We start from the raw sequence: 27,822 nt of genomic DNA on the forward strand, positions 1-27,822 counted from the left end.
AAAAAAAAAAAAAAAAAAAAAAAAAAAAAAAAGAGAGAGAGAGAAGGAACCACTCAAGAAAAGAAAAGTGCAGCTCTGGAGATGTCAAGGAGACAGGTGCTAATGACCCAGGCAGAAGGCTCAGCATGAGTGACAACCACGGAGGCACACAGGTGCTATGCATAGTAGGTCCTGAAACCAGGGAGCAGGGGGAGGTAAGAGAACAAAGTCCAAATCATGAGGGTTGTGTGAGTTACACTCAGTGATTCCAACTTCATCCATGGGCCGACGTGTGACCATTAAAACACAGAAGAGAGCAGAACGACAGGGGAGACGCGCTGTCATCTCAGCAGCACCAGTCTTCCCGGTGCCAGCTGCTGAGTCTTCACAGGAAATGCGGTCCCTGTCAAATGGGAAACGGGGGCTACTGAGGCCTGCTCCTTGCCCAGAAGAATGACCACAACCGGTTCTCCATCCCACTGTATCTGCCACATGGACACAGGCAGAGTCTACCACAGGGACAGAAGACAAACTCTTGGGCTCATAATCTGTTACTCATTAAAAACATGATTTATGTTTTCTTCTGAGGCAGTCAGGGACTTAAGAGAGGTTTTGCTGTAAAAAGCAGTGCCTCTTCACATGGGCCTACAGATGCCTTAGAAGTAAGTAAAAGCAGAACAAAAGCTGAATGTTCATTTTGTATCTGTCTCCTTGATTACCTTACAACTTTGGGTCAGATCCCTGCTCAGTTCTGCACATAAGCATGTTAACCAGTTAGGGGTTGTGTGTCTAATAGTTGATGAAATAAGGTTGATTTTCTCTAAATTTATGTAACCTATCTCATTTCATTAAGTCACCCTGAAACGGGCACCTAAAAGTCTCCAAATAACTGAGGCTGCCCCAACCAGGGCAGTCATCTCATGGAAACCAAGCTGGGAGGATCTCTCTGGAGCTACCAACCAGGACTGAGGTCATCACTGACCACAGCCCAGCCCACTGCAGCAGCCCGTTAAAGCCGTGGCTTCTCATTTGGTGCAGGCCAGTCTGGTCTGTATCAGTGCTGTATCCTCGCAGCTCCTCAAGTGGAAGCCCCTTCCCTGCTTCCTCTTACTTTCCCTCGTTAAGGGGAAGCTTGGACTTTGTCAGGGCTGTGCCTCCTTCAGTTTTCAGTTCCTCAAGCTAAGGTCACTCTCCATCCTCTTACTTTCCAGCTCAAGCTCTTGACTGTGAGTTTGTGCTAATTGCCTCTGTGCTATTTCCACTATCATGGAAGCAAGGACTCCCTAGCCATTGAGAACACTGCAGTCACTTTGCAAAGATTGTGCAGCTCCTCCCATCAGCAGAGAAATCTGTTTTCCCACCTACTGGGTTTGTGATGAGGCCCAGGCTGGAGAGAGCACAGCCAGCATCAGCAGAGCCACCTCCCAGCCTACAGCCAAGCACAGGTGCATAAACAGGTGCAGAGGAGGCCAGGAAAACCACTTTGCCCATGACTCAGTCTTATGCTTTGATCTAAAATGTCCCCAAAGGCTCATGTGTTCAGAGGTGGGCCTTCTGGAAGGCGATGGGATTACAGGGGCTCAGTATTTATCACTGGATCCATCCAGTGACGCATTCATGGCTGAGTGTGCTCTTGGGAGGTGGGCCAGGGCGGGAGAGGTGGCTCCCTGGTGGAGGGAGCGCCCAGGAAGGTGCACTCTTGTTCCTGCCTCCTCCCTTCACACTCTGCTTCCTGGCTGCTCAGGGATGAGCAGCTTTCCTCCACTGTGCCATTTCTTCCCTAGAGCCAGACAGCCATGAATGGAAGCCACTGAAACTGTGAGCCAAGTTAATCCTCTCCTCCTTTAAGTTGTGGGTATCAGAAAAGCTAATATTCTCGTGGAGTCGTGAGCAATAAAGAACAGTGGCATTTTAAGCCATTCAGCTTTGGAATGGCTTTGGATAGCAAACGCAAACGGAAAAACTAAGATAAACCATGGAATAAATGTTGGAGTTGGGATTTGTCCCATGTGTGCCTCCATATTGCAGGCTATTTTCTTATACACCATTTCCCAGGAACACTAGGGAGGTTTCCACGGCAGTCAAGACGGACCACGTCTTCAGCACAGCCACTCCTAACTTTCCACTGCTAGTGAGTCACCAGTCAGCTGTCCTACACCACCAGCCCGCAGAAGTTTGATCAATAGACTAGCAGAGCACAGACAGAGAAGAAACACGGAAAGATGTGCCCTTTGCAAACCAATTTTCTATAAATGGCACCCTCAATAATTTTTTAAGGTTGTACGTCTCAGCTAAAGGTGATCATGACTTCTCAGGGGACACAGGCATGGTCTGGAAGCATTTTCTGTTGTTTAGAGAAGGTACCGTTGGTATGCAGAGGGTAGAGGCCAGGAATGTCATTAATGAAACACCATACAAGGCTAGGGGTATGGCTCAGTGGTACAGAGCTGGCCTAGTATGTGAAAGGCCCTGGATTTGATCCCCAGAAAAATGGGTGGAGAGATGCGAGAGAGATGGGGCAGGGGGGATCGCATGTGAGAGCGCAAACCCCCACCACAAAGCATTATCTAACCCAGCGTCAAGGTTGAGAAAGCGTTTTAAGGTAACGTAATCAAAACTATTGTTGGTTGTGATGAAAACATCCTTTATTCATAGCTCTCAACCATGGATACCTGTTATATTCACTAAGGGAATTTTTAAAAACACTAATAGCCAAATCTGATTCCTGGAGACAGGTTCAGCTGGGGGAAGCTATTTTAAAAACTTACGTGGTGATTTTAATATATAGATAGGGTTAAAACTATTACTTCTTTTTTTGAGACAGGGTTTCGTCATGTGACTCAGGCTGGCCTCAAACTCACTGCGATCCCCCTGCCTCAGCTGGGATCACAGGCGTGCGCCACCACACCCAGCAGAAACTACTACTTTAGAAAAAGTATTACAACAGTGAGTCACACAGTGAAGGTAGTGAAATGATGCTCTGAAAACTATGCTGGCCCTCATCCCCATCAGAACAGCCTCTTCACCTCAGGTCTTACCTCTCCTCGAGGGATTCCACCCAGCTTACTTCCCTCGGCTTCTGGTCACCACTTCTGTCCTGCACTGCCCTGCCCCAGTTAAATACCTCTTTTTTTCTTTTTCTTTCTTTTTTTTTTTTTTTGTGGTACCAGGGATCAAACACAGGACTTTGTGCTTGCCAGGCAGGCAATAGCACCACTGAGCTAAATCCCCAGCCCAAAGAGATTTCCATGAGACCTTCGCTTACAGAGAGGTTTTAGGATTTGTGCTGGACTGATTATTGGGAAGGCACCCTGTACACCAGTCTCTGACATCTCCCTATTCTCACACTGCTGTTCAGGGTGACAGGGCTGACTTGGCTGGCTGGTGTGGGGTGGCCAGAGCCTGCACACTGCAAAGGGATGCTTGCCCTCTACCCCTCCCTAGGAGATAACCGAGTCCCCGGAATATTCTGCCTCATCAGACTGTTTGGCACAAGTAGGCTGGGGCCACGCCTGTGGTTTATGCTAAGGATGTGATCCGCAGTCATACTGACAATGTACCTTATGGGCCGTGCTAATCATCTTGACACCAGGAAGGGCTGGAGACTAGGCAACTGATTCCCAATAAAAAGCAGAGTACTAGGCTCAGCAACCTCCTTGTGCCGGGACAGTGCAGAGCTGAACTCTCTTTGTCTGTGGCACTCTCCTCGGAGCTATGGCATAATGGGGAGCTTGTGCCTTATGCACACTTTTTGTCTGCTGATTTTAATCGCTTCCTTTCCATGTAATACAACTGTAACTATGAATACAACAGCTTTTCCGAGTTCTATGAGTCCTCCTACAAATCATCAAGCCTGACTCTGGCACATCTTCCCCTTCCCTCCTCTTTCTTCTCACTGCCTCTGGACTGAACTAAAAGATTCCCCCACTTGTCTCTGGCCAGGCAGTTCGCTTAGATCATTCACGACCTCACACCCTCTTCCGAGGAGCTCATCAAGAGACTTCTTTCAAATCAGTTCACTGCTCTCCATGAAGAGATACTAGCGAAAATGATTTTCTCCAGTAGATCCTATACTTTTGTGAACACTCCTGCGTAAGTGTCTACACGAGAACACACACTCACACACATGCTCATAAACACACAGGTTCACAGCTGTCAAACTTTCCCCAAGCATAGGACTAGGAGTTTCTGTACTGCTAGTATCATTTCTCCAAATGATAAAGCCATGGAAAGGTCCAAAGACACAACTAGCAAGGTATCTACCCTTGGCTTTATGACAAATTGGGTGAAGGCATCTTAATCAACCCCTCACATTGCAAATGGCCCCGTAGATTCCATTTACGGATGAACCAGGATTTTCTCAACTGGTCCTTTATTGTCAGATGCTTGAATTTTTTTCATTATTTTGTCCTTCCAAATTAAAAAAAACAAACAAACCAATAACAATTCTTTTGCAGGAATCAGTAGGCTCTTATAATTATTATCCTTTTAAGGTATTATTTCAATTTTCTTTCTAAAATTTTTTTCTTACATCTCTACAGTACATAATAATTGATTACATTCAATATGGACAGGTGGTATATGTACATAACACATCTTAATTATTTTCACCTGCCTTTCCCCTCCTAGCCATTATAACCATTTTCTTTGGGTAAATTTCTACACTGAGGATTTCTGAATTGAAGAGTGCAGATGTTTCTAACACCTTTGATAGATTATACCTTTTGGGGACTATGTCAATTAAAAATTTCACCAGTTCTGTATAAACATGGCAATTTTCATGCTTCCTTGACACACTGGGCATTAATTATCTGTTCCATTAATTAGTTAATTTCTTCATTTATAAGAGCATGGTTAGAAGCTGGGCATGGACAGTGGCACAAGCCTATGCTCCCAGCACCCTGGGAGGCTGAGGCAGGAGGATCATACGTTTGAGCTCAGCTTGGGCAACTGTGTGATTCAGTAAGGCCCTGTTCCAAAAGAAAAACTAAAAAAAGGTTTGGGGATGTAGCTCAGTGCAAAGGCTCTGGGTTCAGTAAAAACAGTATTATGACACATTTATACTATAGAATATTCTACTGTAAAGAATAAAGGGAACCTCTGGAATATAAAGACAGAGAAGCAAAAAGATATACTTTTCCTAACCCATTACAAAGAAATGAACAGAAAATTGAAAAATTCCAGCATTAGAAAGGAAAGCCACCAGGATCCTCCTCAGAGGAAGAAAAGAACGCTCTTTACTCCATGTTATGGAGTTCGCAGAAGAAGCACAAATACAGAAGCATCAAGAAATCAACTGGCAGCTTCTACACTACCCCAAAAGGGCAAGATATGATGAAGAATGGTGAGAAGGCAAGAGTGAAGGTCCCAGGAATTTCGGATCCCCAGTTTGGGCAGAAGGCACATAAGGGAAGAGGCATGACCTGGGGGAAAGGTTCCCCTGCCCTGGGGCAGGTCCCATAAGGTCTTGTCCTGGGCGAGCTGAGAAACAGCCTGGGCCTGGCACTTGTTTTCCCAGATGGCAGGAAAGCGGTACATGGTCTCATCCCCTGCTCTTACCCCCTCCTGCCACCAAGGGACTGGAGGCAGTGAGAGTCAGTCAGACAGTGTCTCCTCAGGTGTGTGTGGACAGCCTGTGCTCTTCCTCGATACACCTGGAGTCAGTGGGCAAAGTAATGGAGAGGGAGTCGGGCCTCCAGGTCAACAGCAGAGGCTGGCTCCACCTCTCCCAGTGTAAAAACCGACTGACTAACTGCAAACCCAGCAAGTGAAACAACTTTCTCTTATTTTAGTGAGTCAATAAATATTTCCTGAAATTAAGAAATCTAGAAATCCAGGCTTAAAACATCTAAAGGTATAAAGGCAACCTAAAAGTATAAAGCTAAAATGTCCATAAATAAACACCTAAATACAAAGTAAGGCAAAAGCATGATAACACAGTGCTGCTATCAAATTACAAATGCACAGGAAACATTAAAAGCAGAAAACATAAGATGATCCAGTGACGACAACTCATGTTTGTTATTTCCATCAATGCATTTGGAATTTGTACAGAAGCAGTTTAAAGAGAAAGACTTTCAGATTGGGTTAGAAAACTTCACTCTGGGTTGAGAATAAAAGAATATACCAAACCACGTTTCTCAGGAAGATTGAAATTAAAAGTATGAACAAAGACAATTTCAGATAAAAGTTAACATGAAGAAAGCTGGGTTTGTGGTCTTAACATCAGAAGAATTTGAATCTGAGGTTAAAGGAGGCAACCAAGATAAACGGGGATTTCATGCCAAAGGTCATTCAGACAATCAGCATCAACATGCAGGGGCAACGAGGATTGGCACACCACTGGGTCCCTCTGCCAGGCCATGGTGGACAAGGGCCTTAAAAATAAAGATGCAGAGGGTCCAGATGACACTGAGAAGATCTGACTCTGTAGTCCTGTATCGGATGCTATCTGCTCACAACAGAGGCCGTATCGCTTATGATCCTGTGAAATTTTTCCAGTAACGCCTGATACATCAGGCAGCAAAGAAAATCTTTACAAAGAAACTTTTACAAAGATTATAAAAGTACACACAAAAGGGTGGGGGTTAGCTCAGCGGTTCAGTGGCCTGCCTCGTAAGCACAAGGACCCAAGTTCGATCCCCCGTACAAAAAAAAAAAAAATGTACATACAAGTATAGACTGCTTTCTAAGCGTGGTTTAAGAAAACTAGACATTAGCAACAAAATTAGAAGGGAAAACTTTACCAACAACCTAGTAAGGGGTGGGAGTGGAGAGGAGAGAGATGCGGAGAGAGAAGAAAGAGGGGCAAAAAAAAAAAAATAGGAATCACAATTTCTCAGTATCATGAATGATGAAATGAAGTCACACATATAAAAACCTCCTGTTACATGGCTGAAATTGGGTCAAGAGGAAAATACATAGCTCTAAACAAATGCATAAAGAAAAGACAAAATAATGAATATGGCACTTAATCAAAAAGTTAGACAACAAACTATCCGAAGACATAAGGAGGAAACGATAAATTAATAAATTAGAAAATATATTTTAAAAGTAGAATTAAACGCAAGAACCAACTCAGGTGACACTGTCAGAGAAAAATGGATGAACTACTACTGAGTTAGAAAAAAGAGAAAGCTAAAAACATGTCACTAGAAATAAGGAAGGAGAAATAACACAGAGGAAATGGAAAGACTGTATCTAGAAAAAATCTGCATAGTTGAATTTGAAAACCTGGGAGCAGAAGGATCACTAGCACAAGGCCAACCCGGACTAGAAAATAAGGCCCTGTCTCAGAAAAAGATCTGAATAGGTGATTTTTCTAAAAAATGCAAATAAATACAAAAATACACCAAATTTTAGAAATCTTAAACAGTAACCAGAAAGGAAACCGAGAGCGCTGTGTATGTAGCTCTCCACCTAAAATCCCAATCCCCAAACAAGCAGGAAATAGGCCATTCTCACTTCTGTGTCGGCTGTATCAGACCGTAAGAGGGAAAGATGTTCTTTCTGTGTGAAAGCCACACCCAAACCTGAAAATCATGTTGTAAAGAACAATCATTCGGCAGACTCATTTATAAATATCATATGTTACATATTACCAAAGTGCCCTGTGTAGTTCTGGAAAGCAGCAAACATGCAGCAGTAAGAAACCTATTAATAAGCATTGTTCACCATACGTCTTGGTTTAAAACAAACTCAAGAATATAATACTATTAGTAGAGAAACTGACAAAATAGCCATACAGCTTTCTAAATCGCCTCTGTATTCTGGCTGAATCTCCTTTTTTATTTACAGATTGAAATAAGTATTCTTTCTATTTTCTTTGCTAAGCTTCATTAGTTTTATTTTATTGATTGTTTCAAAGCCCCAGGTCATGGTGGGTTTTATTTCATGTGGTTTCTGTTGCTCAGTTAAGTAATGTTTGTTTTTGTCATGGTCAGTTCTGTGTACCTGCTATTTTATTCACTTAGTTTTTCTTCATCTCTCTGTCTTGGATGAGAAACATTTTTTTTATCCCTTCTTAATGAGAATATCTGAAATAGCACTTTTGTCTCTCACTGCAGTGCTGCATATAGCTCACCAATTCCGAATGGTAGTATTCATTCTGTCATTTAGTAGCAAACAGGAACTTATTTTTTCGGAGATCATTTTTTTGTTTTCGTATTAGTTCACATGTGCAGTACATAATGTCTACATTCTCTGTGGTGATTGGTTCATGGACATAATGCATCTTACTTCCTTCCCACTTTCATCCCCTTTCCCTCCCTCATCTCTTGATCCCCCCCATGAGAAAGATTCATCGATCTTTATCTTTTATTTTGCTCTTTAGCATGGGTTTCTCTTGTAAGAGAAACCACATGATATTTATTTATGTATTTTCCCATTAAGTTTACTGGTACATCTAAAGCAAACAATACAGCTGCATTCATCATTGGGATCTTACACCTTTCCATGATGTGTCGTGGTTCCTATGACCATGTGGTATTCAAACTTCTGTGTCTGACTTATTTCATCTAACCTTACAGTCTGGAGGTACACCAACTTCCCTAAAAACCAACTTTTCTTTATGGCAGAGCGGTGCTCCACTGTGTGTAAACACCATGTTTTGTTTACCCACTCATCTGCTGATGGACATATAGGTGGCTTCCAAGATTTAGCTGTTATGAATTGTGTTGCTGTAAACATGGGAAGAGAGTCCTCAAAAAACTCAAACTAGAAATTTCACTTGACCCAACTATTCCCCTTCTAGATATCTTCCAGAAACTCATTTTAATATCCTCTCATTCCTAAAGCAATTTATGGAAGATTTTTTAAAATTTTAGATATTTAGATTTTTTTTGTTAAGTTGAAGTTATTTACTTATAATTTGTTTGTAATCAAATAGTTCAATAATTTCTACCTGTGGGACTTAAATTTTCATTTGGCTTGATACATTACCACTTTTATATGTTTTGTGTATGTTTCAAATCGTGATCTTGATGTGTATCTATTACCTAGCATTTATTAATGCCATTATTTAAATTCCAATGTTTTTTTATTTTGTTCTAGCAAGATGAGAATAGTCTGTTAATATTCTGCCGTTTTAGTTTTGCCAATATTTCTTATATTTCTGTGGAAATGATAATTATTATATTAATAATGATAATTATTTTGTGGTACTGAGAATTGAACTTGTGGCCCCACACATGCTAGGCAAGTTCCCTAGCACTGAGCTGTATTCTCAACTCTGAAAATAATTACCTGGTTTTTTTCCATTAAGTTTATTGGTACATTTAAAGCAAACAGTACAGTTACACTCATCATTGGGGTCTCGTACCTTTACATCATAGGTCTTGGTTCTTGTTTTCTCCCCATATCCCTGCCCTCCCTTCACCCACTTCACCCTTCCCTATTTACAAAGACTTCGTTTCCGTTTTTTCCTTTTTTCAGATTTTTTCTTTTCACTTATTTCCTTTCTCCCCCCTTCCCACTTCCCCTTTAGCCATGTTCTTCCTATTTCACACTATTACTTATACCATTTGAACCTTATTTACACTTTTAGTTTTTCACACCAGAGAAACTATTTGGTATTTACTCAAGTGTGTTCTACTATTTATTTCACTTAAGAGTATGGCCTCGATGTGCATCCATTTCACTATAAATGTCTCTAGTTTCTCATTCTTTTTTTTTTGGTACCAGGGATCGAACTCAGGTACTTGCGTTTGCAAGGCAGATGGCAGAACCACTGAGCTAAATCCCCGGCCCTAGTTTCTCATTCTTTATGGCTGAGTAGTACTCCATTTTATAGAAAAACCACACCATATTTATCCAGTCTCTGGTTGATGGGCATTTGGGTTGCTTCCAAGTTTTAGTTATTACCAACTGTGCTGCTATAAACATGGGTGAGCATATATTGCTGTGGTATGATGCTTTTAATTCTTTCGGGAAGATACCGAGCAAAGGGATAACGAGGACAAATGGGACCTCTAATCCTAGTTTTCTGAAGTATCTCCACACTGATTTCCACAGTGGCTGCTCCATTCTTCACTCCCACCAACAACGGAGAAGGGTTCCTTTATACCCATAGCCCCACCAGTATTTGTTATTTACCTTTTTTTTTTTTAACAGACTCTTGCTGAGTAGCCCAGGCTGGCACTGAACTCATGGCCATTCTCCTGCCTCAGTCTCCCACATGCTGGGATTACAGGCATGTGCCACCATGTCTGGCTGCAAAGAATTACTTTTAATCTCCATATTCTTTGTGATCCCAGCTTTGCTTGAAATTTGAGCTAACAAATTCAATGGCACTTAACAAAAAGCTCTTAATTTAATAAGATGTAGAGTCCAACTCTTTTAAGAACACAAAACATAAGCTTTTATCTAAATAGATCTTTCTGAAAGCACGTTAAAATATTTCTGAAACATTCTAAAAACATGTTAAGCGACATACTTTTATGAGTTCCTGTCATCATAAAATTAAGTTTTGTCTATGTCTGATAGCAGAGAAAGGCAAGGAACTTTTAAACTTAAAAGTTCAGTTTTAATAACACCAGGTTTAAAATTATAATCATTTGGTACACGAAATGACATTTGCTAGAGTGTTTGTTGCAGAGAATTTTGCCTGCTTCCTTAATGCTGTAATCTATATTTGTCAAAGAAAGTGAATCTCAAGTTCTCTCTCTCTCTCTCTCTCTGCACTACTGGGGATCGAATCCAAGCCCTCACACTGAACTACATTCAGCCTCCTTTTTCAAGTTCTCTCTCTCTCTCTCTCTCTGCACTACTGGGGATCGAATCCAAGCCCTCACACTGAACTACATTCCCAGCCTCCTTTTAAATTTTTTTAAATTTTGAGATAGGATCTTGCTAAATTGCTAAGTTGCCCAGGCTGGACTTAAACTTGTGATCATCCTGCCTCAGCCTCATATAGTACACTATTCTACTGCAAATCACAAGTGTGCACCACTTCTCCTGGCAGAAAATGAATGTTTCTTATTTATCTAGTTATCTGTCAGCAGATAAACTATTTACATTCTGTTGGACTCAAGAATAGCTCTGAGAGACTTTCACATAATAGAAATAATTAATGGTGATTATAGTGGCAATATTCACAAATGTAAAACAGAGCACAAACTCTTGGATGCTATTTATTGTTCTTTTCTGTCAATGCGCTTCCTCTCCTTTCCTTTTCTTTTCTCTCTTTCTTGTACTGGAGACTGAAACAAAGGCATTTACATTGAGCTAATTACCCAGGCTGGTTTTAAATCTCTGAATTTGAAACAGGGTCTTGTTAAATTGCTAATTGCACAGGCTGGGTTGAATTTGTAGTCCTCCTGCCTCAGCCTCCCAGAATGCTGGGATTATAGGCATGCGCTACCATAACTGGCACTGCTTTGCCTTTTAACTCATAGATGTTAAAAATATTATTATTTTGGAGGGGTCTATCATGAAATAATTCTCTTGTCCAGTCTTCTTTCCTCTAAAATTAATATTACAGTCATTTCCTTTATGTTTATATTTCTGCTATTTTAGATCATCCCTCCCTTTTTGTTCTCTGAGCACTTCTGGTTCACTTCGCTTGTCTCCTGGAAACATGATAGAGCTAGATATGCTTGACTCATTTCTGTTATCTTAGCAGGCCTTCTCCCTGGCACCGTTTATCCTCTGTGATGTAGCTGCTCCTTTGTTTGTCTTTTTCCTGTCATTTGCAATATGAATCACGCTCTTCGATGGTGACATGCTCTACTTTTTGTAGATTCGTTCACTTCAGTGTTCTCAGGCACACCGCCGGCGCTTGCACAGTTCAGAGTCCCTATGATCCATGTTGAGCACTGTGGCACACACCAGGTCCCAGCACTGTGAGAGGAGCACACAGGATTACAAGTTCAAACCCTGCTGGGCAACTTAGTGGTTTAGCAAGCCTTTGCCTCAAAAACAAGCACCCCAAAAGACAGGAGTTCTAGGTGTTAGGATGTGGGATGCCATTTGAACCTGGAGAATGGTTCCACGTGAAAGCCCCCAAGAGGCTCTGATTTCAGGGTCTTTTATGTGAAGTTCAGGAAGATTCTCTGTCCTCTCTTCTGATTTCATTGTTTTTCTTGACTAATCTGTTTACCTAATCAATGGATTAAATGTACTGTAGGCCTTGTTATATTTTTTCCCTCCTCTGTCTCCTCTTTCCTGAGAAATGCCACACTGTTTGATTCCTGTTACCCACTTATCACTTAATCAAAATCTATGATTAAGAGACAAACAGAGAAAGCCAAAGGAAAAGACTTGGAAGATTGCTGTACTGGGCTGGGCTAGGTAAAGGCAGGGTAAGGCCAAGCAGCTGCAGGGGGAGGGTTCTGGGGCAGCACAGCCTGGCTGTGCCCCTGGGCGTCAGCCACACTGGGGAGCAGAGCCTGAGGAATGAGTTGTGACTCCTCTCTGGCCTTTCCCATTTTCAGTGTACAGAAAGGACACTATATAATTTGTACATCTTCTTTTTGAAGAATTACTTTTGACATTAACATTCAATGTTACACCACATAACATTTACCCAGTGTACAAATGTGCTCTGCAGTTAATTCTATTTAATTGATTTCTTTGCACATCTTTCCATTTGTCATGATATCCCCTTTCCTAAGTTCTTTTTCCTAAATTAATTTTAATTATACAAGTAATTATAAATGCTTGTCTCTTATTAAGTCCCAGTTGATCTAAGCTCCCTCTTTCCTCCCATATAGCATGGAGGTAGGCACTCTCTGATCTATCTATCATTGTCTATCATCAATTTATTATGTGGAATATTTAAAACAGCATCATCTGGCACACCTTGTGTTTTCCTCCCTACCTGGGGACACACCTTAACGATCTGGCTGTGTGTTGTGTCTATCATAAACCTCCTTGGAAGAGACAGACCACTTTTTTTTTACATTCAGGTGATGACTACGTTACTGTTGCAAACAATATTTAGGAGAAAGCCACCTCTGTGCGTCTTCAGGAAATAAATGGGTAAAACCACTGCATCTATTATTGCTTCACATTTCTGTGACTGCAGTGTCCAACGGTTCACCTCTAACAATGCATATGAGTGCAGAGCTGTATTTTTTGTTTTTATACTGGGGATTGAACTTGGGACCTTGCACTTGCAAGGCAGGTGGCGGAACCACTGAGCTAAATCCCCGGCCCACAGAACTGTATTTTTAGCTTCACTTAGTTACTAAGATTTCAACCCTGAATCAGTATAAATTCAGTCTTGTTTCAGTGGGGCCATACTCTCCTAGGTACGATGAACTGGGGCTATGATACTGTTAGTGCACAAGCCAAAGGTATGTTTTCTAGCGTCACATGTGAATGTATCACCCACCCGGCAGACTGATTCCATTTAATTTTTTGTGCGTGCACTGATGTAACACTGGAACATGTTTACTTGACTGCTTTATGCAGGCAGCATGAGTTATGTGAGATACATATGCACTGCAACTCGGTAATACAATCAAAATACCTTTTATTTTAATTGTCATTCAATCATCTATGTAGGCACGAAATTTTAAGTTTAAAGGAAAGCATGCAGTTGATGTGGCCCGAGCTGGCCCTATGCCAAGAAAAGCATGTTTGAAGAGAGTCTGGAAGCTGAGGTTCCGAGGATGGAAGAGGCGTTGGTCATGGGACCCAGCATTTCAGGGAGGCAGGCAGGGCAGGCCAAGAGACCTACTGTACCACAAGAGGGCTGTGGTTAATACATGTTTGTAAATTGCGAAGAGAGTAGATTTCAGGTATTCTGTGCACACAACAGTACGTCATGCTAACTGATTTAGCTATTCCAGAATGTATGTATCAAAACATGCTGCACACCACAAATATATACAATGATAACTTGTCAGTTTAAAAAAGGCAAAAGAAATACCTAAGAGACTGGCAGCAGATATGCCAAGATTTCAGGATGGATGCAAACAGCAATTTTTTGCTATAGAGGAAAAGGGAAAAAACTATACGTTTGTTGTTCACAGTTTTTTCTGAAAGATTCTAAACTGAAAAATATTGAGACACCTCCATCAAACACACAGTGAATGTAACTAGAAGTTTTCTTCTGACATTCAAAAAAGAATTACTAAAAAGAAAAAAAGAATTACTAAAGCACATGAATGGATGCTCAGCATCACCGGTCGTTTGGAAAATGCACATGAGAACCATATGACACCACCCCACTTCTATGGGATGGCTACCACCACGCAACAGAACAGGGGAGAGAGGGCCAGGCGCAGGGGAGGGTGCACAGCCAGCAGCTCTGCACAGCGCACCACTTGCGGGAACGGAAACAGCACAGCTGCAGAGGAAGATCCAGGACAACTCAGAACATTGAACGAAGAGGGCTGGGAATTTAGTCCATTGGCACAGCACCTGCTGGCCTGTGTCTGATCTCTGACACCAAAAAAAAAAAATTTAAATGTAGAAAGACCACATGATCTAGCATATCCACTTCTCAATATGTACCGAAAAGAAGCAAAAGCAAGGATTAGATTACTCATTTAACACCAGCATTATTCACAATAGCCAAAGGTGGAACAACCAACCTAATATGTACTTGCAAAGCATTGACAACACTCATAATAGTAGTAACAGGGAAGGGAACCCTGACACGCACTGCAGCACAGATGAATTTTGATGGCGCTGCACTCACTGAAATAAGACAATCACAAAAGGACAAGTAACGTATGATTCTACATAAAGTTCCTAGAGTAGTCGCGTTCATAGACAACAAATAGCGTGACAGGAGCCGGAGGATGAAGGAAAGGAAAGTGGGAAGTCAGTATTCAATGGGCTCAGACTTTCGGTTGGGAAAGATTTCCAAAAAGTCTTGGGGATAGATGGAGCTACAGCTGCGCAGTATGTGAATGAGCTCAATGCTCTGGTCAGTGATGGCGAAACTTTTAGAGCTTTCAATGCCAACAAACAGCTCACTGTGGCTCGTGTGCCATAGGTTTGCCACCACTGCCCCGGAATGCACACTTAAAATGGTTAAATGGTAAATCTTTATATATATTTTTTAAAATAAAAAGTGAAATTAGTTGCCTAAAATTAGAAAATAATGTTGAACAAAAAATTGAAATAGAATTTAATTAGGATGAGCTATTATAATTCTGGCCAGTTATAATTTGGATTCTTGTATGTGCGCGCGCGCGCACACACACACACACACACACACACACACACATGATATTTCATGTCAAGACGATTAAAAGAAATTATTTCAGTTGTGAAAATTCTGTCAGAAACTTATGAGAACAATCTTTTAACAATTAAGCCATCAGCTGGGCAAGGTGGTGCATGCCCGTAATTCCAACATTTGGGAAGCTGAGGCAGGAGGACTGCTATGAATTCGAGGCCAGCCTGGGCTACATAGAAAGACCTTGTCTCAAAAAAACAAAACAAACAAAAAAGTTAAGCCACCAACCAGCTGCCCACAGAATAAAAGAACATATCAAAGATAAATTAATTCAAAGGCTGAGGGCATAGCCCAGGGGCAGGAGCTTGCCTAGCAGTTCCAAGATCCTGGGTTCCATGCTCATCACCACCACACACACAAATTAATTCAAATTTTAAAGAACAGACAATTTGAGCTGAATCATGCCACAAGATACTGCCCAATAAATAGTTGGGTATATTTAGTCTCACAGGTCTTCCAAATTGATGGAAAAAGTGTCCCTTTCACAACTGTGGCATAGACTTTTTTTGGGGGGGTACCAGGGATTGAACTTGGGTCCTTGTGCTAGCAAGGCAGGCCATTGAACTGCTGAGTTAAATCCCTGGCCTGGCATAGACTTTTTTGAATCATGTACATCTGACAGAGAAGAATTTCAGTTAGATGTGAAAAAATTAGTATCTATCATGCCAGATGGTGTTCCAAAAATATGGATTTATTGGAATTTTAAAAAAGAGACTGATGTTTCCCTTACTGCTTTATTCTACCATATGATACATATTGAAAATATTTATGCTGCTTTCAGAAGCAGACTCTGAGGAAAGTGTCATGGACACAGTTGTTAAAATTGTTCAGTGTGTATATACAACTGCTATGAATCATTCCCAAGGCACGGAACTTTTGAAAGAAATAAAAGGCAATGAATTCAACAATTCTGGGTCTTTGCCAATGTTTCAGTGGTTGAACTGCTCAAGGGTTTTAGAGATTTACTGGGCTGTCAATCCCCATTCAAGATTTTCTTGAAGCAAAAGGAGTGCTTGCCAAATACTTAATAATCAAAGACAAAAACGACAGTGTGATTTATACTTCCTTGCCAATGTCACAGTGTATATGAATGAGATAAATCTGAAGGTCTGGGAAAGGAAAACGTACTTTGGGCCTATCTAGAAAGGTATTAGAATTTACATTGAAATTGTACCATTTCATAATACAAATCAGCAATGATGAGTCTGCATACTTTTTTTTTCTTTTTTGAGACAGGGTTTCACAATGTAGCCCAGAATAGCCTCAAATTGTAGCAATCCTCCTGTCTCAGCCTCCTGAGTGCTGGGATTATAGCCATATACCACTGTGCTTGGCTAGAGTTTGCATCCTTTCTAACATGAGCCAAGTGCAAAATATTTTTAACTGTAATCACCAGCATGATGTAAATTATCCCCAGAATCTACAAGAAAAATCTGCATAACAGATTGATGATGTCAATAAACTCAGTCTTACTCTTCAATGTAAGAAATACCCCTTTCTAGTCCATGTTAGTACTGAGTGGGCACGAGTGTTGGTGACCGACATAATTTGGGTGGTAACAGATTGAAAACTGATACAATTTATGCTTCCAGGTCAAACAATTCTTCCAGTAAAAATGAATGAGCTAGTTCTGTGACTGTGGACATGAGTATTAAAGGGGAAAGTGATTTTTTTTTAGTACTTAATTCACTCACTGGAAAATGTTTAAATATGTCCAGAACAACATGGGTTATGTGATTCTACTTTTTCAATTGTAAATGTGAATCTATTCCAAATGTTTTCGGTGACAACTTAGAGTCAGAACTGATTCCCTGGATTTCAAAGACTTAGAAGGGCAGTGAGAAGTACCATATCTCAGTATTGTCGTACTGGTTACATGTTAACATGGTACTCTGGAAATGATGCAAAACAAAATATAGTATTAAAATTAATGTTATCTGTCTCTAACTTCCACCCTCCCTCCTTCCCTCCCTTGCTTATTCTCTTCCTTCTTTCCTTTTGCAGTTCTGAGGATGCATCCCAGGGCCTTGTGCATGCCAGGCAAGAGCCCTACCACCGCGCTCAGCTCCAGCCCTTTTGAGAATGCTGAGACAGGGTCTCGCTAAGTTGCCGAGGCGGGGCTGGAACTTGAGATGCTCCTACCGTGTCACCCAAGGAGCTGGGACTGCAGGTATGAGCCTCCACACCTGGCATCGTTCTGCCTGGGAAAGCCGTGGTCACCAGAATGTTATAAAACCACAGGTGTGGGGCTGGAAATGCAGCACAGTGGTCGACTACCTGCTCAGCGTGCACAAGAGTCTGGGTTCAATTTTTAGCCCTACAAAAGTCAAAATCAAACAATGACAATTGCACATGTGGCTTCTGCTTTTATCCTATTCGACGGCACAGGTCTATGACATCTCCCTTCTCATTCGCGCCAGACATCCCTCAGGGGAGTTACTCCGGAGCTTAAGCGTGACAAGGGCAGTCTGGGGCACCTGCCTCCTCTCTCACCTCCCCCTGAGACACCCGAGCAGCTGGCCCGATCCGTGGAGCTGGCTGTGGCCCTGAGCAATCAGGCAGCAGTGCTGGGGGCTCTGACTCCAGAGTAAATGAACACAGAGACAGCAGGACCCTTTGGAAATCAACATGGTACCCGCGCCCAGGCTTGGGGTGGACTTGGGTAATCTGCCCGCGATGCAGTTGCTACTCCTGGGGGAGGCATGGATTGGATACTGCAGAATCAAACCAAAGGGCCATGACAGAAGTGGGGCTGGGGAAGACGGGGTGAGCCTCATGTCTGATGGGCCAGTCGCACCTCTAGACAGAGGAGAAGGAGATACAGGCTGGAAGCCAGGAAGGTGGGAACAGAAGAGAACGAGCTGGAGTGAGAGGTCTGAACCAAGCACGGGCAGAAGGCGGGAGGGGTGGCAGGAGGAAGGCACAGAAAGCAAACGATCAGGGCCTAGGTTAGAACAAGAGTCCTAAGAAAGCCATGATCTGAGTTTTGGGGTGGACACCTGGGTTATTAAAGAGAAACAATTCTCTGGAGCCCCCAGTGGGGATCCCTGCAGACAATAAAAGCCACAAGAATGACCTCCGTCCTCCTTCCTTTGCTTCAGGGACGAACACAGATGGGCTTTGCCATTTCCTGTCCCCTCATTCTACTTCCTCCAAAGAAAGCCCAGGTCCTGTGGGTCTCATGAATGAGATAGAGTCGAATCTGTCTGTCTCTCTCTTTGTATTTTTGGTTTTTAGAGACAGGGTGTTTACTCTATAGTTCAGTCTGGCCTTGAACTCATGGTCCTCCTGCCTCAACCTCCCAAAGAACTCTGTTCTTAATTCAGAGGAATTTAAAGGCTCACAAGTTTAGTGACCCTGTTTTTCAGGCCTTCCTCAGGTGTGACGCCCCCTCTTTATCCCTGTGCCAGAGGCCGCGTCTCAATGTGTTGCCTGGAATGGAACTCACTGCTCCCAGAGGCTGGAGGTGTTTCCTGAGCCTCAGCTCAGGGACCTCAGCCCTGCTCACTGACCTCGTACTGAAGCTCACTCCCTGCCTGCCTGCGTGACAGATGCAGATGGCGGAGGCCTAGATCCCCCGCCTCGGTCCCTACGCCGCCATGCTGGATAACTCACAACAAGGTGCCTCAGAGTCTGGCTCCCTGCTCGCACACTCTGCCGTGCATTCTGCTGTCCCCAGATCTGAACCCCTCACCCGGCCCCCGCTCAGCCTTTCTCCATGCTGCCCCCTCTGCCACAACTCATGCCTCAGAGCCTGCTCTGCTGGGGTCCCACGTTCACAGACATCAATGCCAGCAGCAGCTCTAGGGCGATCATTATTACTTCAGGTATCCCTGCCTCAAAAATTTTTCTCCAATGGATCTAATCAAACTCAGCTCCGTTTGAACTTTTCCTTTAATGCTATTTCAATTTAGTAAGTTTCTCCTTAGCTTTCTCTCTCATTGATTTTTCCCAAGACTAGCTTCTCTGCCCAACTTCCCCTGATTGAATTCCAGGAAGGCAAGAGAATTTGTTTGTTTAGTTCACTTGATATGTTCCAAATGCCCAGGACAGTGTCTGGCACGTAGTAGGTGCTCAATAAATAGTTCCTAAATGAATGAAAAAGAAATCATAACTCAGACTCTTCAAGAAAGATCAATACACATTACCAAGGACCAGTGCCCATGTTCACACGTAACATACAGGGCACATCTTACATACAGCAGCCTAGGAAGTTTTTGTTTTACCAATACTGGGTTGAAGAAACTTCCTTAGTAGAAACAGCAGTGGGCATGCATGCAGGCAGGGACTCTTTTCCTTCCTACGAGGGATTTCATCTCCGGTCTACCTTTTCTATCATCACTATTGACCAACATAAGCAGGCAGCAATCCAAGTGATACAACACTGATCCAGCACCGCCCTCCACTTGCCAACCCCCTTCCCCTACACCTTTTTGTTGCAGATAGTGAACCCAGGGTCTTTGCATGGAGCTACATCCTTATCAGTTTTTAATTTGGGAACAGGGTCTTGTTAGATTACTAAACTTCCCAGGCTCAACTGAAACTTGTAATCCTCCTGCTGCAGCCTCCCAGAGTGTTGGGATTACAGGTTGTGTCTCATCAAACCCAGCTTCCAATCTTTAATTTCTACCCAGATCTCTACAAATGCTTCCTACTGGTTCTTCCTAACTCTCCCTCTGTCCCATGCCCCACACATCCTCTGCAAGTGGCCCCTGACTTTCCCGCCATGGAAATTACCCTGGAGAGAGCCTGGGCGGCAGCATGGCTAGAAGATGACGCGTGACAAGCTGCCTGGGATGTGACATAAGAGAACCCCGCCCTGGGAGACTGGGCCTGGGGCTCTGCCTCAGATCCTGAAGGCTGGATGCTAAACCTCCCTCTCTTCCTCTTGAGCAGCTTTCGTGCTAACCTCGCTCTGTGTGTCAGAACTACAGCTGGCGCTCCCTGCTTTTTCCCAGTGGGGGCTCAGGCTGCTCTGGGCTCATGACGTGACCCGGGGCCGGCGTGAGGATACTACCTGTTCCATTCCTCGGGCAGCGGGATATCTTGAGAGCCAGGGCACCTGGCTTCTAGGCCTGGCTCTGCTACTAGTTGCATGACTTTAGGCAAATCCCATCACCTCTGTGGGCCTCAGTTTCCACACCTAAGGAATGAAGGGGTGGCATTAGATTAGTGATTCTCCACTTTCCTTTTTTGCCCCTCCCAAACACAACGAGTGACGCATCTGTGAGATACACACCCATGTGCAATTCCAAGGCAGACTCTGACCTCATCCCTCCCACTCAAGCAGGCTTCCCAGGATGAAAGGGGAGGATGAAGAAAATGTGAATTATTTACTAATATTTTTAAGAAATAAATAATCTTTGGGCTGGGGATTTAGCTCAGTGGTTTCCCCGCCTGCCTTGCAAGTACAAGGACCTGAATTCAATCCCCAGTATCAAAAAGAAAAGAAAGAAAGAAATAATCTTTGGGTGGGGATGTAGTTCAGGGTACAGTGGTGCCTCACATGGGTGCTATTCCCAGTACCACAAGCAGAACAAAGCAAAACAAAACAACAAAACCCCCTTCCAGGTTGGTGTTTTGCCTGCAACAGATTTAGTTGCACATTCTCAGAGTAAGTACAAGAAAAAACACACCTCTCCCATAGCATGGCATGAATGTGAGATGGGACACGCAGACCTTCTCATTTCTCCCTTGATTTGAGCCTTGCAGACTTCCCACACGGTTAGGGTCTCGTTAAGCAACAGTGTTATATTAAAATTTAAGGACATTTTATACATGGTCCCTAAATGCAAACCAGTGGTGTAGTGGAACTTGACATAAGAGCATCCATCTTGGAAGAAACATAAGGACATCTGAGTGCCTGGCAAGCCGGTCATCTCAGGACAAGAAGGGCAAACAATTCTTGTTTGTCCCTTGTTAATCTCCCAAGAGGATGTAGACAAAGTAAAAGATGTTTTTTAAGGGGTTAGAAGGAAAAAGTAAAACACAAAGTTGTTTTTGTGAACACAGCTGGCCAAAATATTATTTAACTTTTGATATAAAATAAAATGCTAAAAACATGCTTTTTGAACAGCTTCCATAAATACTACAGTTGTGATCATGAGGCTGCTGCTGGCCTGAGTGAGCTGCAGTCCTCTGATCCTGCTCCTCACATCCCGCATCTCTTCATTTTGCGACACCGTGACAAACGGCAACACAGTGGCATCAGATTCTGTTCAGCGAAAGAAATAAAAACCTGTACCTATGCTGGAGGCAAATCGACAGACAGCACGTGACCTCCAGTGCGCGTGACTTTGCAGGCTTTGCTGGCTTCTCCCCGTGTAAGAGGAGAATGCAGAATTTCACTGTCCTCGCTCGGGAGCCCGCTGCACACCCGCTTGCTCTGCGAAGCAAGGTGGATGGCTTTGGAATGAGCTGATCGCTAGGCTCCTGCCCGGCCTCACACTGCTGGGGAAGAGCTTGTGTAAGCCTCTGTCCTCTACCTGCCTATCCTGCCTAGGGCTATTTTTTCACTAAGAAGAATGCCCCTGTGCTGTAGTGATCATTTTCCTTGACAATATTTCTGCCTGTCTCTTCCTCATAGTTCTTATCCCCTTGGAGAAAGGGACAGCATTACTATCTCATGGTAAGCAAACATGTTAGCCCTCAAGATGAATATAACATTACATATTGCAAACATACCAATGAAAAATTTAAAAAAGCTCTCTCCCAGCGATGCCGATTTTCCCCTGCACTCAGATTCCAACCCTCTCACCCGACAACTGCTCTTCCTGTAGCTTCTCTCTTCTCGGGCAGACGGTACGCTGCAGAGGGCAGTTTACTCAGCGCTCTGGCGCTACTGTCAAAGCCTGGTACAACAGGAACCTAACAACTGGCTGGTGGATAAGCAAATGACGACAAGGCTCGAGGCAGAAACCCACGGATGAAACCAGTCTTGTCTACTGATTCCCCCAATCCTTCTTGTGCTGTATGGTAAGCACTCACACAAGTGCACACACAAAAAGTCAGCCCTGTGTACATTCTCTCCTAACTTTCAAAGCCAAAGCAGTTGAGATCTCTGTCCACAGTCAGTCACTGCAGGTCCTCGCCTCCCACCTCTTCCCGGACCTTCCCAAGATGGCATCAGGAGCCTCTGCCCAGGGAAGCTGATTCCAGTAACACCATTAAGATCTCACTCGCTGCCAGATTCACAGGCACAGTTTCTGTTCTCACTTTATTTGATCTCCTGATTCTAAATTGTAAAAGCATTAGAATGTCTACTGGGTGAGTTTATTATTCTCATATAAGCAGAGGGGAACAAATAATTTTTTTGAAACTGGGGAGTAACAGGAAAAATAGAGATTGCTTCACTCTCCCCAAAATGATCAGTTCAAGGGAGACAAAATAAACTGTCACTGAGAGTTTACAGAGATGAATTTGCTTAATTCTTTACTTATTCATACACACGCACACACACACACACACACACACACACACACACACAGTGAACCCCTTCCATGTGCCAGGGGTGGTAGGTACTAGGTGTTAAAGATGCAAAGGTAAATAAGACAAGAGAGGCATCAGGGAGTTTCCCACCTATTAGTAAGAGAGCTAATTTTGAATCTAAGAACACTGACATGTAATGTTCAAACAGAAAAATGCACACATTATAAATGTTCAGTTTGATGAATTTTCACAAACTGAACACACACTATTAGTAACAGTTGGATGAAAAAAAGCAGGACCAGCATCCCAGAATCCATCCTGAGTCTCCTCCTAGATGTTAGGAATAGCAGGTGCTATGCTTACCTTTATAGCATAGATTTGCACTGCCTGTTATTATTCTGTGTAATTGGAATCATACAGAATGAACTCTACGTGCTTCACCTTTCTAGCCCGCTCCCCTCGAACTGAGGCTTAAGTCTTTGAACTGAATTACATCCACTGCCCTGAGGTCTCACTAAGTCCCTAAATTCCCAAGTTGGACTTAGACTTGGGATTGTCCTGCCTCAGCCTCTCAGAGCCCTGGGATTACAGATGTGCACCACCTCGCCTGGCTACTCAACCTCTACCACATGAGACTGATACTGGGACTGTGGAGTTGGAGGTTACTCATTCTCACTGATGAACTCTCCTTTAACAATATCTCTTCCCATGTGGAACATCCAGTAAATATGGTTCCCTCTCACAAGAATATTTCCCCTCTACTTTTCCTTGCCTTTTCCCCCCTACTCCATGATCAACTTACACAGTATACACTTTATTTACTTAGTTTATTATTTGTCCCCTCCCAAGAATGTAAGTTCAGGGAGTCTGCAAAGTGTTCCGTAAACACTCTTTGAACAAGGGAACCTAAACTGTCTCCACATGGCAGCCAGCACACCGTGGCCACGTGGAATGGCATCTCACCCAGAGAGGATGGGTGGTTAAGAGCTACTGCTGGGTGTCAGTCAGTGGGAGTGGCCTGCCTGATGTGCCAGGCATGGCTGGTCTGCTGTGGTATCTACTCCACACCACGGAAGTGAGTATGAAGGTCCCACAGCAAATGCTTGCAAATAAACTTCCAATGTTTATAAAAATCAAAAAAGAAAAAAGATCAGGAGTATCCATCAATGGGGAATAGATCCCTCTTATGAGAAACTGGACATGAGCTTTCTGGATCTTGCCCTTTTTGATTTTTAATATACATCCATTTATTAGTCCTTAAAAATTAAAACATGTTACAAGCAAATGCATTCTAGTAATAAAATGGTTCTGTATTCATGAATTGATATGAAAAATATCACAAAGTCCTATATTCTATTAAAATAGCACATTTAATATTTGTGTACTTGACTTATAGTAAGCATTCACCTATTCTGTGAATGAATGAATAAAAATACTTTAATATGTGATATCACCCCAGTTGGGTCAGATAAAAAAATGACATCACATTACTAATAAATGCTGAAAAGGCACTAAGAAAAGAATCCAACATCCATTCCTAATGAAAATCTTGGCAAGCAGCAGAGAAGAAAGTTTGTCATGTGTCTCTCTGCAAACCATTGCAATCTGGCTTTTGCTGGCACTGAGCCACTGAAACTGCTTTCCCCAAGGCGATTGGTACCCTACATATTGCCAATCTAAAGCACTTGGAAAGATACCAACAAATATGTAATGAATTAAGAAATGGATGATAAAAGAACCTCTGATCAACAGACAACATCATACTTAACAATAAAATACCAGAATTGATTCTTTAAAGTCAAAAATAAAACCAGATGTGAGCTACCATTGCATTTAATAGCATTTCAGGAAGCTCAAACAAAAACACAACAAAAAATCAGGAAATGAAATACAAAGGTATAACTGTTGGCACTAAAGAAGTGAAAATCTTTTCTTGCATAAAACCTAGGAAAATCATGCAAAATATGATGAGAAATAATACAGCTCTAGAAGTTTACAAAATAAACACACAAAGAGTAATAGTTTTCCCCAAATATTAGCCAATGTAATGTTTGTGGAACGATGGGAAATGAGATAGTTGGGAAAGTGACGCATTAAGAAGGCAGGAAATCCAGCAAGTAAGAAGCAAAACACAAGAAATGAAGGGTACAGAATTTTAGCAGTACAGACTAAGGAAGAAAAAGATGTATGGAGAATAAGACTTTTTTTTTTCCCTCAAATGGCTGAATGTGAAGTGTAAACAATGAGTAGGCTCTGAAGTTTACATTAAATTCTAGTAAAAGCTACAGGCTTGATATCTCCAATGGGCAAGACAGGTCCCACTTAACTATAAGAAGGATCAAAATTGTAAAGATGGAAGCTGATGCAGTCCTGTCTTGGTTACTCTTCTTGTTGCCAAGACAAAATACTCAACAGCCAAAGCTAAAGGAGGAAAGGCTTATTGTAGCTCACAGTTTGCAGAAGTTTCAGTTCAGACTTGGCTGGCTCCAAGACAGGGTGGCAGGGCAGAGCGTCACCACAGAGGAGAAACAGTTCATGGTGGGAAGAAGGCAGCAAAGCAGTGAAGTAGCAAAGCAGTAGCAAGCAAGCAAGGGTAGCAGCCCTCTCTCAGTCCCTCATGGTCTATCCAGGCTACATACTTTTAAAGAGCACTCACACTCAGCATGGGCCTTCCCGTTATCCATGTCTGGAACTATGCCAAACCAATCAGTGGACTGATTTAGTGATCGCACACCCCTGATCCCAGCATCACACACTCCAGATCCAGCCAGCTCTGAGAATCCCCACCCATGACTGCATAGGTCATGGGGGGCCCCTAGACACAGCTGTAACAAGCCCATTCTGAAAGCAGTCCCTTTGTCTGTCATCTCCAACTGAAGTTCCTGAATCTGCAACTTCCGAGGCCCTGAGATGACAACTATGCTTCCTTAGAAGGAAAAGGACTTGACAAACACAGGAAAGTACAAAAACAAGTGTGGAGATAACAGACAGGTAAGTCATGGCTACAGTATTGATACCTATAAGTTAGGCTCAGCAATGTTTTTATACACCTTGTGTTAATTTGTGGGTTATGCTATGTAAGGTGTGCAAAACATTTAAGAAAAATCCCATATATTCCATGTGTATTTATTTTGAAATTTGATTATTACATTGTTTTACTCAGTACAGACTGATAAAAAGATTAATTCCATGCCTTCATGGAGCTTTGAAACTTTTTTTTTGCTACTGGAACTCGAACCCAGGGTGCACAGGGCTATATCCCCAATCCTTTAATATTTTGCTTTTTTTAAAAAGCTGGAAGTAAGAAGATTTTGTTTCATGAGTGCAGGCAAGGTGCAGCTGTAAGTCAGGCAGTGCTACAGACAGGTGGGTAGGTAGGACCCACTCACCAGCTGGGTTCTGGTAATTGTGAAGATGAGGAAGTTTAGGAGGATCCTGGCTATCTGGGTTCCTAGCTGGTTCCCAAAGTGGAGGACATGGGGTAAGGGACAGCTGAAACAGTGGAGACGCTGAGCTGCTGTACTTTGTGAGAAGAAAGTTCAGACTCGGCTCTCATCCTGCTATCTCCATCCTCCCTCCCCTCACAGGCCTCCCCCCTCCCCCCTGGCTGTGGTGTCACTGCTGGCCAAAGCCAAATCTCCTATGTCCACCACCTAGGGGAGAACCCTGAAGCCTGAAGGAGTCACAGAGGCCAAACATCCAGCTGCAGCCTACCTCCAAGAAGGGGTCTGAGGTCCTACTCCAGTCCACATGGGTTCTGAGGACCATGACTATTGTGTTCAGAGCAGGACACCCCCAAAAAGATGCCTGGTCTAGTCATTCCAGAGGTGGGCTCCGGAAGGAACATCAGACACCATCAGGATATCGTCACCAAACCTGTGTTGTCCCTGAGCCCAGCTGCCTTCCAGATCCCCCTTGATCACAGCACTAGCAGTGAGCACCTCCCCCAGTACCTCACCTTGCTCCATCTGCCTTGCTGTCTCCTGAGGCCTCGCCCTGCCAGAATGACACAAACACTAGGGCTCCCCCTGGACCCCCAACCCAGCAGTGATGCATATGCTGTTACCAAAAAGCCTGCAGGTCAGCCAGACCAGTGAAGCATCTTCCTCATTCTCAACGTCGTCTTCCTCATCCTGATCCAGGTCCCCTCTCCTCCAAGAGGTGACGAAGGTGAGCTCTTGATGGCCTGTTGAGTCCTGCATTTAGGAAGTTCATGCCCTCTCTTCTGTGCTTTGAAAGCTTTCACATACCGACTTGGGTACTTTGAGGCACTAAGGCCTCTGTTTGTCTCTGGCTTTCGTCTTTTGTCCTTCTGTGGATTGGTGAAGGAGGCAAGCTGTGAGAATACAGCTTCTACTCCTTGTTGGAATTCAAGGTATTCCTGAGGTCTCCTGGCTCCTTGAGACATACCTTGAGACTATTAAGAGTTTGATCTTGACTGTGTGACTTCTTTACATTCTGTATTAGTCCTCTGGGTGTTTTCATGGTGATATGTAGGACAGTGGGTTGACTGCTAAGGGACAACTGTTCTTAATCATCTGTTGAGTAAAGCATATGGGGCAGTTTCTCTGGGTGGCCTCATCTACCTCCTGGCAGTATTTTTTTTTTCCTCAGTAATAGACCCAAGTTTTTCTACTTACTCAATGAAGAAGTCCTGGGTTTTAGGAGTGATGTGTATCTCCAGAAATACCCTCTTCTAGCACAGTCACCTCCCCTCACACCTAGGCCACATGGTTGGGAAGCACTTGTAAAGCAGACAGTATTCCCGCCCTTCCACCACATAGAGCTGGTTGTGCAAACTGGGGTCCAACCCTTATCTCCTCCCTAGAAATAAATCCTTCCTTTTTCTGATATGTTAAAAGTTTTTCAGTTTTCAACTGCACAACTAAAATAAATCTGATGTCTGTCCAAACACTCGAGAACATCTCAGATCTATCCAAAGTTCCATGAAGGGCATCAGTCTGTTCACCTGTGAGGAAAAGCTGTTCTTCTGGACCTCTGCTGCTCTGCTTGCTTTGGTTCTGAGCCTCCTGACAGGGAGGCAGGGTCCGGGCTGGGCAATGTGAGCGGTGTGCAGCTGTAGCCCTCCCAGCCCTCCTGCCTGCCCTTTAATCATCTAGGTCCAGCTGTAGTTCCTCTGGACGTTCCCGAAGATGCTCTTCGTCCTCGACCTCATCTTCCTTGTCGTCATCCAGTTCCTGAAGCCATTCTCACTCCCATTC

The 27,822-nt window shown here is 43.2% G+C and overlaps 1 protein-coding gene across 4 annotated transcripts in view; it reads right to left on the reverse strand.

Annotated features, from left to right (window-relative positions):
* The window catches only part of Tnrc6a (trinucleotide repeat containing adaptor 6A), a 183,048-nt gene that overhangs the window by 127,975 nt on the left and 27,251 nt on the right, over positions 1-27,822 (reverse strand). For all 4 annotated transcript variants that reach the window (XM_010623472.3, XM_010623471.2, XM_010623475.3 and 1 more), the window contains exon 2: positions 20,190-20,315. In XM_010623472.3, coding sequence (XP_010621774.1) covers positions 20,190-20,269 — 80 coding nt within the window. In that variant the 5' untranslated portion in view covers positions 20,270-20,315. The remainder of the gene's footprint in view (positions 1-20,189; positions 20,316-27,822) is intronic.

The sequence above is a fragment of the Fukomys damarensis genome, unplaced genomic scaffold (assembly GCF_012274545.1).
Source record: "Fukomys damarensis isolate Sample0158 unplaced genomic scaffold, DMR_v1.0_HiC HiC_scaffold_34, whole genome shotgun sequence".
Classification (NCBI taxonomy): domain Eukaryota; kingdom Metazoa; phylum Chordata; class Mammalia; order Rodentia; family Bathyergidae; genus Fukomys; species Fukomys damarensis.